We start from the raw sequence: 19231 nt of genomic DNA on the forward strand, positions 1-19231 counted from the left end.
TAAACAAAATTTTTATTATAGTTTTTGTAGAGCATGACATGTATGATATATAGGATACAAAACGACGTATTAAGATATGAAAGTACGCGATTCTTTGTATGTGATTACGTACCAAGATTAAGACCAAGCCAGCCATGATTTTGGTTTTTCGCGTTTGCTGTCAGTATTCAAGACAATAAAACGCAATTACATTTTTTCAAGAAAATACACAATGTCACAAGCATCTTAAAACCTAAACACCTAAAGTTCTTAGCCCAATCCGACCAAACGAAATAAAACACGGGTTCAAAAATTCTTTCTGGACAAATACTTTGGGGTTGATCTAAAGTTAGAGCCCAAATTTTCTAAACCTCTTACTTTGTTTCTAATGCAGCCTAAATCTTCAAATTTACTACTCCTAAACCACACGAATGCAAACAAGTCCATTAAACATATCTGGTAGATACATGGTATTAGTGAACATAGCTCCGACAAAAAAAAAAGAAAGAAAGAAAGAAAGAAAGAAAGAAAAGAAAAGAAGAGAAAAGAAAAGAAAAGAAAGAAGAAAAAAGAATCATTTTTGAACAATATCTCATTTATCGGAAAGCATAGCCCAAACGCCAAATATCAGAAATAGCTCAATTGGTCCAGATCGACAAAAATCTCGTGTAGCCCAGAAGTTTCCGAAACTGGCTATTTCAAAGGCAGCCGAAATCTTCAAACCTTCTACCCTACTAGTCAACGGAAAGCATTTTAAGCCCATTGAATGTATCTGGTAGACCGGTATATTAATTGAGACAGTCCCGAGTCCCGACCCGGCCCAAAAAAAAATAAATAAATAAATAAAATAAAAAAAAGAGCAAATCATGATTAAAAATTGCAATATCCCATATATAAAGAGAAGTAAAATAGCACAAACGTATAAGTTGCTGACTCATTAAACGCAAACAGAGTACTATCTTGCCCAATAAAAATCTCATGTGGCCCAATAAAGATATCTAGCAGTTCAGCCAAATTAGTGGAGATAGCCCAGACAAAAAAAGCACGAATTTCTATTGTTAAAAACTGTAATAGCATATATCTCGAGAACTATAATAGCCCAAACGCTAAAAATCGATTACTCAATCTGCTCAAATGAAGTACCATCCAGCAGGAGCGGATTAAGGGCGGAGCCAAAGGAGACCAGGCTCCGGGGCCCCCCAAAATTCCTCTAGACTTCAAACCCATGTTAATTTTTCCCGTTCGTGATATCGCTAGAGTTAAGTCTTCTTCCACTAGCGTCTTCACAGTACCGGTACTTATTTTGTGAGAGAGTTCTCTTACAGTAAGTATACGAACAGTTACACTGCAATATATGAGCACTTAACTGTTAATAATGAATGTAATTAAACTATTTATTTTAAATTTGGAGCACATTAAAATATTACAGCATAGTTCTTGGTGTTTCGATAAGCCTATGAGGCTGTGGAAGGCAGTAGAGAAAATTTATGTTCTGGAATTATTCGTAATATAGGGCCCCCTTGAAATAATCGGCTTCAGAGCTCCAAAAGCATAATCCACGCTTGCTATCCAGTCCAATAAAAATCTCGTCTGGCCCAGTCACTTGGGGGCTAATGTGAAGTTGACCCCCCAAACTTTGTGAATGTCTAACTCTGTTTCAAAAACAGCCCAAATCTTGAAACTTGCCACCACACTGCTAGTCGACACAAAATACTGCAAATTCCAATGAACGTATTTGTCAGAAATGTCATGTTAGTAAAGTTGGCCCCGACTTAAGAAGCAGGAAAATCACTTATTAATAAATATAATAGCCCATATATTGGAAACTATAATAGCCCAAACACTAAAAGTTGTTGACCTAATCAGCCCAAACGAAGTACTATCTAGCACAATAAAAATCTTGTCTGGACCAATTACTTGGGGGCTAATGTGAAGTTGCTCCCCCCCCCCAAAAAAAAACTTTGTAAAGGTGTAACTCTGTTTCAAACACAGCCCAAATCTTGAAACCTGCCACCACACTGCTAGTCGGCACACAGTACTGTCAATTCCAATAAACATATTTGTCAGATCGGTCATATTAGTGAAGTTAGCCCCGACAAAAGAAGCAGGAAAATCACTTTTCAATAAATGTAATAGCCTATATCTCGGAAACTATAATACTTAGCCCAAACACTAAAAGTGGCTAACCCAATCAACCCGAAAGAAGTACTATTCAGCCCCATAAGAATTTCGTCTGGCCCAAATACTTGGGGAGCTAAAGTGAAGTTGACCCTCAAACTTTGTGAAGCTGTAGCTTTGTTTCCAGAGTAGCCCAGACACTAAAAGTTCCTAGCCCAAACAGCCCAAATGAAGTACTTTCTGACCCAATAAATATTTCGTGTAGCCCAAATATTTCAGAGGCCAACTTCACACAGGCTGAAACGTTGCCATATTACACTATATTTTCTATTTCCCTAATATCCTATGAATAACGAACTCACACTATCCAGGTTTTAACTTATTTTTACTTCCTAATTATTCACCCTACACAGATCATATTTATAAATCTTTTTCGTTACCCTCATAGCGACTTTTCGTCTGATTTTGTTCATTTCCCCGTAAATTTTGCTTTTCAGGGCGGCCATTTTACCGCAGTTAACCCCTTTTTCCTTCTTAAGCGTTTTTCGGATGTTTCAAAGTTATTGTCTAATTCTACCTGTAAATTTAAAACATTAGGTGACACTTTCCAAGTTTTCGCCACACTTTTCAAATACGCTAATCAGAATATATATTAACATGTTGAAAAATAGTAATAGACTACTATTATTCAATATATTTCTAAAACAATTATAAGATTATCAAAATCTGAACCTTCATTTCAATTATTAAAATCTACACTATAAAAGTTCTTACGTAAATAAGAACATATCTTGAAACCACTATTAACATTTGGAACTACTAAACTTATAACTATTAACTGTTTACCGTATGTGCAAATTGAAGAAATATACTCTTCTAAATAAAACACTAAAATTGTGTAAAATCAAAACAAGACATGGCAACATTTTGAAGATGCTCTAAAATATGATAAAATCACTAGTTCTGATGATTAGGACCAATGATCTTATAAAATAGAGGATCTGCTCTTACAACAAAATCTTGAAGCCATACGTCACAGTTTCGCCACCCCTACTCTTCCCACTCCGCCCAATAGGATCGCAATGTTTTGAGCCAACAATCATGGCGGAAACGAAAGTAGCCAATCAGACTATGGTGAAATCGAGAGTAGCCAATCAGACGTGCCGATGCTCGGTTGTTTCTTGGCTTCATCGATTTAATAGGATGACGATACATATAGGCAGATCCTCTATTTATAATATCCTTGATTAGGACAGACTACTTAGGATACAGATTGTTTTTAAAAATGTTCACTGTATTTTTAATTAGCTCATTTATTTTTTATTTCATATATGTTCTTTGCATCAAGTTATGTGGTTTTTATTTTTAAGCAGAATGAAGTTCTTGTAGTCTACTTTCTCTTTAAAATGACTCCAATTTTAAAGTATGAAGTTCTTTAACTTCTTCATTGCTTTAATTGAAACTTTGTATCCTTAGGTGCACACCTCGATTCAAGTCATTTACATCACTATATTATGTCATCAATAATTGTAACATAGTAATTTAAAAGCAAAAAAATTGATGGAAATGAAATGTAATGAAAGATGGGGGATCAATTCGAGTCCTCAGTATAAAGTTGTTAGTTTCCCATTTGCTACAATAGTCTGTGCTTTCAGGAATAACGAGAAGCAAGGATTCGCAGAAGTTTTGAGTCTTGCTCAGTGACGACGCCAGGTTTAATTTCTTAGGGGGGCAAATGAGGGGCAGATACATTTTTGGGGGGGCTATTTTTTATACCAAAAACGATTAGTTATGTTTGACTTACATTACAGTACAACGTGTATTTCGTTGTTGATTTCATATTATATAATTATAAATTAAACTTAATTGAAGTAAAAGTCGTAACTAATAAAGGTAACATCTTCACATGAAATAACACATCTATATATATAAAAGAGAACGTACAAATCCTTTGTTAGCTCATCACGCTAATACGGCTGAACCAATTTCTTTCATTTTTGGGGGGGTTATTAAGATTTGGACCCTAGATGGTTTTTATCATATCACTTTAATTTTCAATTACCAGTGTCTTGAGATAATTGACCATTCAAGTGTCCATAACGTAGAAATCCTTTGTTAGCTCATCATAGCTAAATCTAACCGTATTTATATGCAACCCACATGACCGTGTCACTCGGCGGGTTAACATAAATGACAGGCGATATAATGTTAACATTTACTGCAATCTTCTATGGTTTTTATCATATCACTTGAAAGCGAAAAAGTAAAAATTATCTAAGTAACAAAGTTTATTGCGTTCCGGGGTGACCCCAGCGAAGCGGGGTGAACGCTGCTAGTTTGTCTATATCATACGTAGTAAAATATATATATATATATATATATATATATATATATATATATATATATATATATATATATATATATATATATATAATTATGAAGGGCTGCTGAAAAACTCGTAGTCAAACCCAGAAGTTTAGATAGAATTATGAAATTTGACAGTTTTGAAAGATATTTCTGTACAGTATGTACAAATATGAATGTTCATGTTAATAATGACATTCTTATTGCGTGTTGCCTCTGAAGTTATTATTTGTGCCCAATCATCGAATTTCACGAACATCAAGATAACAGCTGTCATATATTTTTTTCCACGATGGAAAGTCACCGAAGTAAATTCATGAGGAAATCAGTGAAACACTACGAGACTCTCCTGACTCACCTTCGTTATATACAGTGGTGAAGTGAGAGACACAGTTTAAACGGGGTGATTTCTCAATATATGATGCTTTACATCCAGGATAACCAAAAGCAGTGACTCCCCGAAATCGTGGATGCAATTTGTGTCATTATTCTTGAAAACTGCAGAATTTCATCAAAACGTGTGTCAGAGATTGTAGGCATTTCTCTGGAACGCGTCGGTAGCATAATTCATAATGACTTGGGCATGTCAGGAGATCAAAAGAAAGAATGACGGCATCAAGGAAAATCTCCCATTTTGACCGTAATGTCGTGAAAGAAATTCGGCATGATTATAGGTTTCCAGAACTAACTCACAAGAAAATTGCCAAAAGTGAATATTTTTAATTTTTAGGGGTCTGAAGGAAGGATGAAGACATTCCCCATGTTATTTAAATGAACTTTTTTTTTGAACCTATAATCTCATGTTTTAATACTTGGAATTGAAATAAAAACTTCAAAATTTACTTATGTAATTATTATAATTAAATTATTCCTTGCATAACATCCTCTTTGACTCATCTTTATAATTTGCAAACTAAATTGTTAGAAGAAAATCGTTATTTATAGGTTGGTGTATTATGGAGGAACGGTCATTGTTCTTTACTTCGCAAAATTGCGAGATATTCCAGGCAAAGGATATATTCAAGAAATCGATGGGTGGCGAAGTATAGTCACTATTAAATATTCGTATGTCGAATGCAAATGCCACTAAAATAGTTATGCGTAAATTGATGTAAACTTATCATATTATTTTTGATCAGTAAAATAAATGTGGATGGGCCCATCGTTGCCCCTGGGGAGAGGGAGCCCCTCTAGTTTTGCCTATGGTTGGGAGGGTTAATATATTTTTCGTTTCTTGCCAATTCTCGAACATTCACGTCAGTAGACGCCACTGATTCACACCAGTGTTGCTAGGCTACGTAGATGCTTAAATAAGAAATGGATTATTTATATGAATTGCCATCGCAACAACTCCACTAACAATATTATTAATCTTAAAGTAGAAGAATCTGGAAGAGAGAATTTATATGATCCTCAGGAAGAAAGGTTAATTAAATTTCTGCCTTGTTTATGTGCTGTATGTTTTGTCTGGTTTCATGTAAGTCAAAACTTTTTTTTCTATGATGAATGCAAATATACATTGCTCTGACTGATGGTTGGAAAATAGGTAGAAACTCTTCCTAGCTAATGGCTACCTGGCCTTAGTGTTTATGTGTGTGGCTCCGAGTTGGAGCGGATAGCACTACACAGACAGGAACACTGGCTTGTAGGCCGCTTAAGGCACTAGAACTCATTACATAAAGCTCCGGTCATTGAAACGATAAAACCAATAAACTAATCAATGGATAAGTGAATGCCCTTTCTTCTTCTTTTTAAGAGAGAGAGAAATGAACGCTCAGAATTCCTTGTCTCACTTAAGTGAAATTTAGCACACACACTCTAGGGCCTGTACAGTAAGGGACACTTCTGGATGGTACACTTTTGCTGTAAATTTCCATATGAGTGTACCATTCAGAAGTGTCCCTTACTGTACAATGAATATGATCATGCGCACAAGGTCCAACCTATGCATGATACGTTAGAAAATGTCTTTATTTTGTATATCCTTCTTCAGGTATAATGGATCCTTCTACTCTCTCATGAAGACAGTTGTAGTAACAATTTGTCATCCTGAGAAACTACTTTACACACTTCTTTCACCTGATGATGCAGTTGGTTTAGGTTTGAGGAAAAAGTTTCAGAATATACCAGATGTCATCTAACCGAGTCCCAATGGGAAGAAAATATGATCATTCAGACCAGTGCAGTTAATGTTACAGGGCTACATTATAGTGTGTGTTGTATAATATGATCTGTGTATTGTTCTGTAAGAAATCTAATTTATCTGGTCCGCAAAACAAGATGGACAATGATCTCGATATACTATGGTACATTAGTCAATCTTCCCTGTCAACTATCGTTGCGAACAGGTATATTTTAGCACAGGGCCGGCCTTAGGTGGTGCGGGGCCCGATTGGGTACATTTTGCGGGGCCCCAGGTTTACAACTAACTTGCATCAAGATCTGTAAAACATATATATATAATTGCGCTCTCCCTGCTGCTCTAGTTGTTAGCGCGTGCGCCTGTGTAGCACATAGAGCACACAAAATTTAATTTCATAATCACTCCCTTTCAATAATCGTCCATTTCCTAAGAAGAAATCCCGGGACGTCAAATAAAAAAACATAATTTTCATTTCATTTCAAAAGTAGAGATTTTGCAGTCAGAATGGATGGCAATCAAAATGTGCGTTTAAATAGTGCGTGAATGTTAATAGATTGAACATATATAAAGCAGGGGTGCCCACAAGGGGGGGCTATGACGCAAACTGCGTCATTGAAATATTTGGGGGGGTTAAAAATCTATATAAATATGTTTGATGGAGGGGGGGTAAAATAATCGAAAAGAAGATTTTTTCATGGAAGAACACCTACGGATAGACAATTGGGGGGGGGGTGCGTCATGGACATAAGGGGGGTGGGCACCACTGTATAAAGTATATTTCAATATGAAGTATATATATGTATATATATATTTTTAGCAATATTAGTATATCATGTATGAAAAGAACATAGTCATAGTACTACTTGTTTTAGTGAATCTCCCCCTAAATTTTGAAATGTTGTTAAAATAAAACCTAAAATTACGTTTTCAGTCCCCACATTACCAACCGCTGAGGGCCCCAGGAGCCCCCCAAAATTTTAAAGTTGTTAAAAGAAACCCTAAAATTGCTTTTTAGTTTCCCCATTGCCAAAAACTCTCCGGAGGAGGACCCCCGGACCCATTCCGAAATGAAATCCTAGCTACGCCACTGTGCATATATTATATAGTACTATAGAATTTCATATTAATGTATTAAATACAGCAGTATATCAGCAAGCCAATCTAACAAGTTTTCACATGTATTTCGAAGAATTAAATAGTTTTCGAAATTATAGGTGACTTAACTGACCCCTTGCCTCACTCTGCGGGCCGCCATACATACAATAATAAGTATAATTATAATTATACTTTAAGACGTGTTTTAAAAAATTAGCAAAAATTACCAACAATTCTTATATTGTGGAAAATGTAAGAGAATGACGTCTTAAATGCGTCATAATAACTATAAATACCATAGTTTCTTTGTCAATTTTGTTCTTATACGAATTGACTTTCGAACGTTATTTTGCAATTTAAGGTTAAAATAGTAAGCTCCACTTGCGCTTTGTGTTAATATGACTGAATGAAACCTAACACCTGCGTATAATTTCTTATGAAAAGTTTATATTTGTAAGACATAATGAAATGCACATTGATATGAATTCGTTGGTTTAAAGATTTCAAGTCAGAAAAACCATAATGTAAGCTGGTAAGAACATCACAGGTAGCTACTTATGAAAGGTATAATCAGCTTGAAGTGGTTATCGACTGCAGACTAAATGAAGTGGTGATGAGATGAGACGATCATAAATCTTAAGGAACTGATGGAAGATGGATGACATATTTTCCATTGGATTATTCGAGTTAGAAGACAAATATTCATAAAGAGTCACCTATTCAGTACGCACTAGTATGCATTCGGTTTTCCTGACTTGATTACAAAAAAGAAAAGGAAGAAAAGAAAAAAAGAAATCCACGGGATTTTTCGCAGGAGAGGGCAAAGTTTGTTCTTTGGTTTTATATTTTTAATATAACTTGAAGCTGATTTATTTGATATAATGTCGATATTTACGGTAGTATATGGCATAATCAGTAAGAATGTCAGGAACTTTCACTTAATAGGGTGTTCAAAATAAAAGAGGGTGTGCACTCACAACAATAATAAACATTTTTAAACAAACTGAAAGAAAACAATATCTTTATACCCAGGGATGTCTGTAAGAAAATTTGGGGGAGTGTTGTGGGTGTACAGAATACTCCCTGGACATAATATCTATTTTCACAACTGAAGTTGTAAGCGAAAAAAACTACAGCAGCATTAAATTCAGAAAATATTTGCTTATGCTCGGAAACTTAATACAAACTATTAATTTACTTGTTAGGGAGAAGTCATACCCTCCCTTGTTGAGTCGATGGATGTACCTGTATTGCAATATGTTGTTGTGTGTACTTGACAACCGAGAGCAGCAAACCCGTCTTAACAGTACCATAGACATTGGGTCGCGGGGCCACGCGAGCAGCATGGCATGTATTAATTGCATGGATTGGGAGCAAAATTCAGTCATAGAGACCACAACACACTTGTTTGCTCTAGGGCCTAATATGCTGTTAAAACGGCACAGGAGACTAGATTAGAGTGGAGAGTAGAGTAGACGGCACTAGCGCAGGGCTCCCCTTAGGCGCGGGGCCCGATTGGGAGCAATCGGTCCAATCGATTTAAGGCCGGCCCTGTTTTAGCATGTGGTCTCCCACAATGTGATACCTAATATTGCTCTTATCTTGTTAGATGCTCCTTTTAACATTTTGAAGATTTATATATATATATATATATATATATATATATATATATATATATTCTTTTTTAGTCATAGCTAGGGTGACCAACCGTCCCGTAAAAATGGGATTGTCTCGTTTTTCCACTACCATTCCCGGTGTCCCGAAAAATTTTTCCGGGACGACAAAATGTCCCGTATTTACGTACATTGGGTACAAAAAAACTTTCCAATCTAAAATTTCCCAATTTACATCATTATTTTCTAAGCTATGTGATTATATTTTAATATGTCTAATTACTGAGCATCATCATTACGACGTTTGCGATATTGGAAGTGGTGGCTGCATTGTTTTCCCTCCTAGGCCTCTCCCTCAAAGACTCCCACTCCGCAGACGGCAGTGTAAGGGGCTAAAAGTCTTATGAAAAACAAACTGTTTTTACTCTGTTTCGGGCGGTGGAAGACTGAGGTGCTGTCACCAGTACAGTACAGCGTTTCCGTGATTTAACTAAGATGTAACATACTGTCATTGACGAAAGGGGGAACAAAGGTTAGAACTATAAAACTGAAAGAAAAAAAAATAATTGTAAGTAAAATAATGTTTAAAAGTAAGGAAAAGAAAATAAAGCGAGTTGGAATCTGATGTTGATAGTAATTCGTTATAAATTCTGCCGGTGACAGGTATTGATGAATGTTTCATATATTTTTTCATATTCCATGTTTCATATTCAAAGTGTAAATTTGCCCCATTTTTTGTGAAAGATAGAAAGAAAGAAAGAAAGAGAGAGAGAGAGAGAGAGAGAAATAAAGATCGGAGAGGCAAAAATTATATATTTAGGGCGCAACCTATCCAAAAGTAAAAAGTTGTCCCGTTTTTTTTAGTTGATAATTTGGTCACCCTAGTCATAGCAGATAGTTAAATCAAAATATATCCCGTCTCAATAGCCATAATCCAAAAGGTTTAAGTTATGGAAACAATAAGAAAATCAATGACCCACGTAAATGGTTTATCAACTCTTTGTTTAAAATAAATTCGTGTTGCTATTTTCATTGAGAGTAATTACGCAGTGGCTTCTGTCTTTCAAACGCCTTATGAAAGTAAATGCGCCAACAGTGCTTGCTTTTCCCTGTTGAAATCATGTTCAAACATCATAATTCTGTCCCGTTAACGATTGTTAAATGAAAAGAAGCCAAGAAGGATTTGTTTTATATGAACCATGGCCGCACCCAGGAATTTCTTCAGGTGAAATTGGTTAGCGCCGTTATTAGGATATTTTCGAGAAAAGCATACCTGAACTTCAAATACAGTCCTTACTTATAAAAATAAGATTAAATGTATCGTAAACCTGTAATCGATCAATATATTGAGCAGAAAGTTTCACATAAGTAAACATGTGTTGTTTCAAGTTTTTATTCGAAACGACTAACTGAATTTGAATAATTTTCACAGTACATACATAATAGGGTGGGTCGAAAAAAACGATTTCTTTCAAATCGAATTCTAATAGTGCGGAAAAGTTGGACCATCTATCGAAACGTATAAGTGTATTTTTTTTTAAATCGCGTAATATCTTCAGTTCGCGCATCCAGGTTAAAGTTTACCAAATTGTCAAAAATCATACTTTTTTTGGAACACCCTGTATAGAACACACGTTGCTTCTGATAGTTGTAATAGAGCACTAATTCTCAAGTAGGCATGTAACAATACACAGAAGAAAAGAAAATCAACATCGGATAATATCTTCAGTTCTTGCTCCAAGGTCAAAATCTCGTGAAATTGTAAAAAATCGTACTTTTTTGGAACACCCTGTATGAAATAGATTATGTTGTTATAATTTTAATATGGTGGTTATATTTTTCCCAATCATGCGGGAATATTCAGAATAAAAGAAAATAGAAATTGGATAGTACAGGTATCTTCAGTTCGTGTATTGAAACTTAAAAATCGAAAATTTTACGAAAGGAATCATTTTCTGTTTTCGATCTGAGCGTGCAGCTCTTCGCTCATTTCTGATCTTAGAAATGACCCAGAACTCACCACGAAGAGTTGGCTGCACTTCGAGTTCCACCCACACCCTTCCCAACCACTGAGGTTGGTTGAGTTCCACCCAACCAACCATTGTAGAAGTTTCAAATTTATTTCTTTTGTATTTCGGGCATAACTTTAATATCAGACTTCTTACTAAAATCTGGCATTATAGAGCGTGACAAAAGTGTGGTCCGAATAAAACCATCTCTGTTTAAGGAGCCACACACTTTTGTAGCATCCTCTGTTACAAGTTTAACACATCTTTCTACGGACTGCATGTGACATGGAAATTTTACGTAGTCAAACTCTGGTAGTTCTTTTGTCTTCACAAATGACAAAATACTCGCTGTTGTTACATGGGCCATTATTGGTGGTGATGAAAGTTTACACGTTGACCAATCTATCAATTCGGTATAGTCAGTTGCTTCAAAATTGAGATTAGGTGGTAAAAAATTTCTCACACTTTCACCTGATGGTGGTTGATTCCTCCATTTCAACAATCTTCTGAAAGCTAGTTCTCTTATGTGTTTCTGTTCATCCATCGCCATGGCCAAAATAAGGTTTTCAGGGTGCGCGAAAAATGCGTTTTGCTGTATTACAAGATCGATAATTTCTAGTAAACTTTCCGGTAGATATCGTGATGTCTGAATCAATTTAAACACATGTTTTGCACCATATTTTACAGACGAATTTTGTTTAATAGCAAACCAAGCTGGTGCATATGTTTTTACAATGTAAGTCGCCAATGTCTTCAGCTCAAATCAACGATTTTCCGTCGAAATATATAACCTTAAAATACGATTCGCTATGGTAAGCCACCTTGAATGACTTATTGGACATGAATTCTTTACTGCAAGACCACTTGAACACTCGCCGTTGTTTATAGCTCTAACAATATCAAGAAGATATTTTTGGTCTTTGGTCAGGTCATTTTCTTTTACGGAGATATCTTCGGTCTGAATATTCTCATAACCAACAACAGGAAACTGCTCACAGTCAGTGGCGTAGCACACTTTTGCGGGCCCCCTCGCAAAGTATAGAGAAGGGGCCCTAGTTGTAAAGCCGACAAAAGTAAGGTTGAAGCTCTACTTCTTTAAATCTTTATTCATCGCAAGACTTCGGGGCCCCGTATACCTTGCCCCCCCCCGCACTGCGGGGGTTGCGGGGGCAGCTGCTACGCCACTGCTCACAGTGTTTCAATTGTTTGGCGATAGTTCCAGAAAATGATTTGGGGCCTGAAGTGTCATCATCTAGGTACTCGAAAAGATGTCTGAAAGGTAACTCATTAAAATGTAATGAACGGAAACATATAAGAGAATTAGCTTACAGAAGATTGTTGAAATGGAGGAATCAACCACCATCAGGTGAAAGTGTGAGAAATTTTTTACCACCTAATCTTAATTTTGAAGCAACTGACTATACCGAATTGATAGATTGGTCAACGTGTAAACTTTCATCACCACCAATAATGGCCCATGTAACAACAGCGAGTATTTTGTCATTTGTGAAGACAAAAGAACTACCAGAGTTTGACTACGTAAAATTTCCATGTCACACGCAGTCCGTAGAAAGATGTGTTAAACTTGTAACAGAGGATGCTACAAAAGTGTGTGGCTCCTTAAACAGAGATGGTTTTATTCGGACCACACTTTTGTCACGCTCTATAATGCCAGATTTTAGTAAGAAGTCTGATATTAAAGTTATGCCCGAAATACAAAGGAAATGAATTTGAAACTTCTACAATGATAGGGTGGTTGGGAAGGGTGTGGGTGGAACTCGAAGTGCAGCCAACTCTTCGTGGTGAGTTCTGGGTCATTTCTAAGATCAGAAATGAGCGAAGAGCTGCACGCTCAGATCGAAAACAGAAAATGATTCCTTTCGTAAAATTTTCGATTTTTAAGTTCCAATACACGAACTGAAGATACCTATACTATCCAATTTCTGTTTTCTTTTTTCTGAATATTCCCGCATGATTGGGAGAAATATAACCACCATATTAAAATTATAACAACATAATCTATTTCATACAGGGTGTTCCAAAAAAGTACGATTTTTTACAATTTCACGAGATTTTGACCTTAGGGCAAGAGCTGAAGATATTATCCGATGTTGATTTTCTTTTCTTCTGTGTATTGTTACATGCCTACTTGAGAATTAGCGCTCTATTACAACTATCAGAAGCAACCTGTGTTCTATACAGGGTGTTCCAAAAAAAGTATGATTTTTGACAATTTGGTAAAACTTTAACCTGGATGCGCGAACTGAAGATATTACGCGATTTCAAAAAAAAAAAAAAAAAATACACTTACACGTTTCGATAGATGGTCCAACTTTTCCGCACTATTAGAATTCGATTTGAAAGAAATCGTTTTTTTCGACCCACCCTAATATATAAGTATTTAACGGAAAACGATGAATAGCATAAAAATTAATCTTAAGTTAAATATAATACAGATACAATTTTCTACACCAGCAGCGCATCATCTGTTTGCTCATGACGTTAGGCCCATAGATTTTTCACAGCTGACGGTGGATTTCAATCGGCGCTATTCCCTGTGCATTCAAAAACTTTATCACTGCTCGTACTTCATACGCGGCGGGAGCTGGAATAGAAATCCCTCTTCAACCATTGCCACGACGATACTGAGAGCACTAGTGAAGTTCCGCTGGCTCATGCGCCATGCTAGGACCTTATTCTTTCACGTGCACGCGTCGCTTCGCGCAACATACGGTTTCCTAGCTATGAGACGCGTGGGAAAGTTATTTTCTGGGTGCGCCTCGTACTAAATATTAATATTATTTATTTATTTATTTAACAAAGTTTCAGATACAGCAAAGCAAACGTACACTGAAATTAACAACAATAACATCAGAAGTAATGTATAGAAATCATGAAGAAGGTCGGCACTGACTCAGAATTGAAGATACCACACCAGGATTTGACTGATAAAAGTCAAGGAAATAATTTGAAATTCTCAGAAAGTATTTGAGTCCGGAACCCTTGATTAAGAGCCAATACTCTAATTCCGCTCTCGTTAGACTTAAATTATCTGTGAAAAAAAAAAAATCTGAACTCATAACCAAATAGATTTTCTATTATTACGAGAAATAAAAATCAGTTAATATTACTCAGGGAGCTAGTGTACAGTATCACATTACTAAACCTTCAGATCCAAGAAAACTATATCATAGCAGAATTTAAGTGGATTTACCAACTGAAACTGATTTAAAATTTACGATCACCTAATATGACAAAACTATATCATATATTTATTATCTCACTTCAATAATATTAACTCAGGATGTGAAGTTCTCTAATTTTAGATTCGTACTAAATTGAAGTAACTCGTAATTTGTATAAGATTTTCTGCACTCACTTCTGGTATCTTGCCACAGAAAATTAAGGAAATCACATACGAAATTTAAAGCCCTGCAGCACTTGTACGAATTACTATGTCGCCTAGATGATTAATAAAATTTTGGTTGCATGTAGTAACCATACTTAAAGTTCGTGTGGTGAGATATTAAAGTTAATAATAGTGGCATATTTAAATTCTTAATTTACATAGTCATTATTAAAAATAGTATTCTAAAAGGTAAAAGAAAGGTAAGATAGAAAGAGAAAACTTATCAATATGGTTGTGAATAAATGTAATCCATAGGTAGCTGGAACTACTAAAATTCTGTACATTTGTCTCAAATTTCCTGAATGTTCGACCACCTATCATTTCTTCTATGTGAGCCAAGTTGTCTAAATCAAATTGTTTCCCCCCCCCCCTCAGTTCTCATAAGTAATTTAAAGAACATTATTTTAAAAAGCTTCGGCATCATGCTTCATTTTCTCATTGACGAAACATCTGGTAGTCTACGAGACCTATTGCATCTAAATTTTTACTCTTATGCTCTATCGAAGGTAACTGTAATAAAATCAGATGTTACATTCGTTAGATTACAAGACGCTCTCATGAATGTGGTGGTTGTCCAATTACGTTTTACCATGCCAACATCTCAGTATATCTGAAATAGAAAAATAAGTTAAATTAATATTCAAAATTACCAAGGAAATAAAGTTTGTTGTCATAGTTTCAATGTTGTTCTGTCGATTTGAATTTGAAACATCAATGATGTAATGGAAAGTTTTCTGGAAATACGGTATATCATTTCTTTCTCTGTTGCAGAGTATCTGATGTCTGGGAGTCCGCGGACTTACCCAGCAAAGTCTCCAAAATCACCTGTTGGTGGCGGCGGAGGCACTCTCTCCAGTAACAAGGACTTCCTTCAACCTGATGGCGTTTGCAGTAAGAGCAATACCATAAGCAGCCAACACAGGTAAGACTATATATTTATTGTAAATGTTGTGTCCTAATATTCTAAACAATAAAATGGAATAAGGAAATTTAAATTTGAAAATGAAATCTCCTTCTAGAACCTTTTTCTTCTTAGAATGGTACTTTCTAATTGTTCCTATAGAAAAGGTGCACACTCAATATCTCCTATATTTTATGACACAGTCTTGATTAAAAAATTTGCTGTTCTGAAAGTTACTAATATTTTATACACCTTTTAGTTATTACTTGCTTTAAATCTCTCAATTTTCTATCGCGACTGGAAATACGTTTGCGAAAGATAATTGAAAATCCCCACTGGTAATCGAACTGGATCTCCGTGGCCTCAAATGGATTTTTGACAAAATCGTAATCATGTTCATTCCATGGCATGTCCTTTCTTTCTTAATATTTCTTCTTTTTTAAATCTAGATTTAAGGCACTACCCTACATTATAGCTTTGACAATTTTTTTCTTGAAAGTCCAGCCAGATATCAATCTTTAGACGAATATTTTAACAGTGCAAGTTAATTGTGCAGTATCTTACATGCTAGTATTTATACTTTTGTCTTAGGTTTTCCATCTTGGGTGCTGTTAATTCATAGTACAAGCCTTTTTAAATTGGCTAGTACTGAATATAGAACTTTGAAGGAAAAATAAGAAATGGCATTCCCTTTTATTCAATCACACATGCTAAGTTTGATGGTGATAGTGTTCAGAACAATTGTGTACACAGAATATTTTTACGGAGTATCAACTTTAAAATTTCAAACAAGTGTGCTAATTTGGTTTATCTAAAATAAGTATTAAATTTTGAACAAGTATAAACAAATATTCTCTGATTTTTCTATCGTTTAGCAGATGTATGAGATAAGGTGAAATAACACACCACTTTAGGAACGGATAAAACTGCCTGATAATTGTAACTCAACACTAATATGCTAAATAAAGCTTCAAAATATATAACAAAGTACCAAGTGACAGAGAAAAACAAATGTAGACTTTTCGAGAAACATTGGTCTAAGAGAGAAATTCACAGAATTGGTTTAAAAAGAGACTCAACCTCAACATTTCAAATTGATAGTGGCATTGATTTGATTTTTTTTTTTTTTTTTTTTTTGCAACAAATACTTATTTGAATCACTTTATTACTCCATTCCAGTTTCTGAAGTTCCATTTTCCATCTATCCTTTCGAAACATAGGAAAGAAACTATTCATTATGGTGGATCGAAAAAATCAAAAGTTGTCCAATTAAATAGAACTAGGTGTCAAAAGTTGTGTATTGACTAGTACAACATTCGTGAATTTTTTCATAATTTTTGTACTTCATCTTCATTCCTCGCAAGGGCCTCAAAATTTTACATTTTTTTTAAGAAAATTTATTTTTTTTAAAAAAAAAATATTGAATCTTTTTAAAAGTTGCCCAATGAAACCGAACTAGGTGAAAAAAGTTGCATAATGACTAGATTTACTACACCATTCATGATTTTTAAAATAATTTGCATCTTTATTCCCCGCAAGGCCTGAAATTTTGCCGTTTTTATGGCATATTCTAAGGCATATTCTACAACATTTAGATAGCGCAACAGTGGGTCCTCAAAAGTCCTAGGGAACTATACGAAAAATTGTGAAAAATATAGGAACTATAGCAAAAATTTCTCGGGAATTATAGGAAAAATTAACCAATTATGAGGATTTACCAGTCGTTAATTTTCAAGCGAATGAAAGAAATTTCTCGGCCATGGAAGAAAACGACGTCAAATGGTAGCACAGACCAAAAATATATGTGGGATATTTGCAAAGCAATCTCTGTTGGTGAGTGTTCACCAAATCTTGCATCAAGAAGTACTGGAAAATGATCCCATGCAAGATGGATCAGTACTACTAACGTAATGCTTAGAGTTCACATAAGAACTACTGATCCATCTTCGAACTTGAAGGAGTTCGTTACACTCATTATAAAGTGTATGCTCCGACGTGGTTTTACGTTAAATGTAACCCTACTATCAAGGATGCTCCTGTGAACTTATATCGTACTATAGCCTTTTCACGGTACATAAGCAATGAACTGAAGCTCATTGTAGAGAGGACAATTCAGCCAATGGTTTCTTCACGTATCCTGAAAATTTACTGCTATCTATGCTCGCCGATGATTGAAAGCATATTCGAGAACTAGTTATGCATAATCAAACACCTCCTGTACGCAAGTTCAGTATTCCAGCAATCCACTTTAGTCCTCAGGCTTACATTGACCTAATCAAGTGTCAGGAACGCGAAGTAACCGAACCATCTCTGACGAGACATTTTTCGGTGAGGGATCTACAGAAATGTGTAACAGGAGTTTCATCTATCCTTCCGCCTGTTTTCCACTTGCCATGTCATACCCAAGCAGACAAAGGGTGCATTAAAACTGTTACGGAAGCTTCGTCTGAAGTGTGTGGTGTGTTAACTCGAGATGGATTTATCAGAGCAAGACTTTTGGATATGTCAATTATGTCCACATTCGAAACATAATCTGAATACAAACCAACGAGTTAAAGAGATAATTTCCAAAGGTACACTGAGAAAAATCCTTCTCTGGAAAGCGGTATATTGTACAAATATGCGGAATTCTCTTGCTTACTACAGAAATCAGTACGGAGCATACTGATCCATATGCTACATACGCACTGCCCTTAGGTAATACATCATGCTGTCGCAGGATGCCTGACATCTAACACTTTTCCGTATATCACATGCATATACTTATGTTACATTCCTCAGCTATATGTTATATACGTCCATTTGTATGTGAGATTCTGACCGCCTATATTGTCTCATACGGAAAGTACGTACAGATGAAACAATTATACAGAAAGTATTATAAAACATACATTAGCAGTTATACGTCTGCTGTACGTTAAATCCAAAAACTGCAGGAATTACGCATGTAACCTATCTTTTTAAGTACACCACCTACATTGTTTTTCTCAGTGTAGGGTGGATGGGACGGGAGGGTGATCGGAACTCTAGATGCAGCCGCCTCCTCGTGCTGAGTTCTGGATGTTTGTGGGAACCAGCGAAGAGGTGCATATAAAAAATAACTTCAATGCAAAATTATTAAATTTACATAATGTATCTTAACATTGTGTTCAATGTATTTTTAGATATTACTGTGAAACTGCAGTTTAAAACTTATTGGAGTTAACGAAGATGCAGGAAAAATATTTTTAAAAATCATCGAAATTATGATAGTCATGCACAAGGCTTGAAATCTAATAGAATATTATTTGACAATTCTTAAAATTGTCAGTTTCTTCAATGAATTTGAGATTTACTGTATAAATTCCAAAATTTTAAGGCCTCTGCAAGTAATAAGATAAAACACGAAAATTACTTCAAAACTGTAGGTGTTGTGGTAGGGAATACAACTCTTTCTTAAGCAAGTATGAAGTGATTTGGCGGATTTTAAAACTTTTTTAATATTTTAAGTGAAATTTCAAAATTTACCGTAAAAACTGCAAAATTTCAGGCCTTGCGGGGAATAAAGATGCAAATTATTTTAAAATCGTGAATGGTGTAGTCAATCCAGTCATTATTCAA

The 19231-nt window shown here is 35.4% G+C and overlaps 1 protein-coding gene across 5 annotated transcripts in view; it reads left to right on the top strand.

Annotated features, from left to right (window-relative positions):
* Window positions 1-19231, top strand: part of Ten-a (Teneurin-a transmembrane protein) — a 1171522-nt gene that overhangs the window by 640014 nt on the left and 512277 nt on the right. For all 5 annotated transcript variants that reach the window (XM_081752112.1, XM_081752114.1, XM_081752113.1 and 2 more), the window contains one exon: window positions 15502-15652. In XM_081752112.1, the coding sequence (XP_081608238.1) occupies window positions 15502-15652 (151 nt within the window). The remainder of the gene's footprint in view (window positions 1-15501; window positions 15653-19231) is intronic.

The sequence above is a fragment of the Thermobia domestica genome, chromosome 3 (assembly GCF_964235325.1).
Source record: "Thermobia domestica chromosome 3, izTheDome1.hap1.1, whole genome shotgun sequence".
In the NCBI taxonomy this organism is placed as follows: Eukaryota; Metazoa; Arthropoda; class Insecta; order Zygentoma; family Lepismatidae; genus Thermobia; species Thermobia domestica.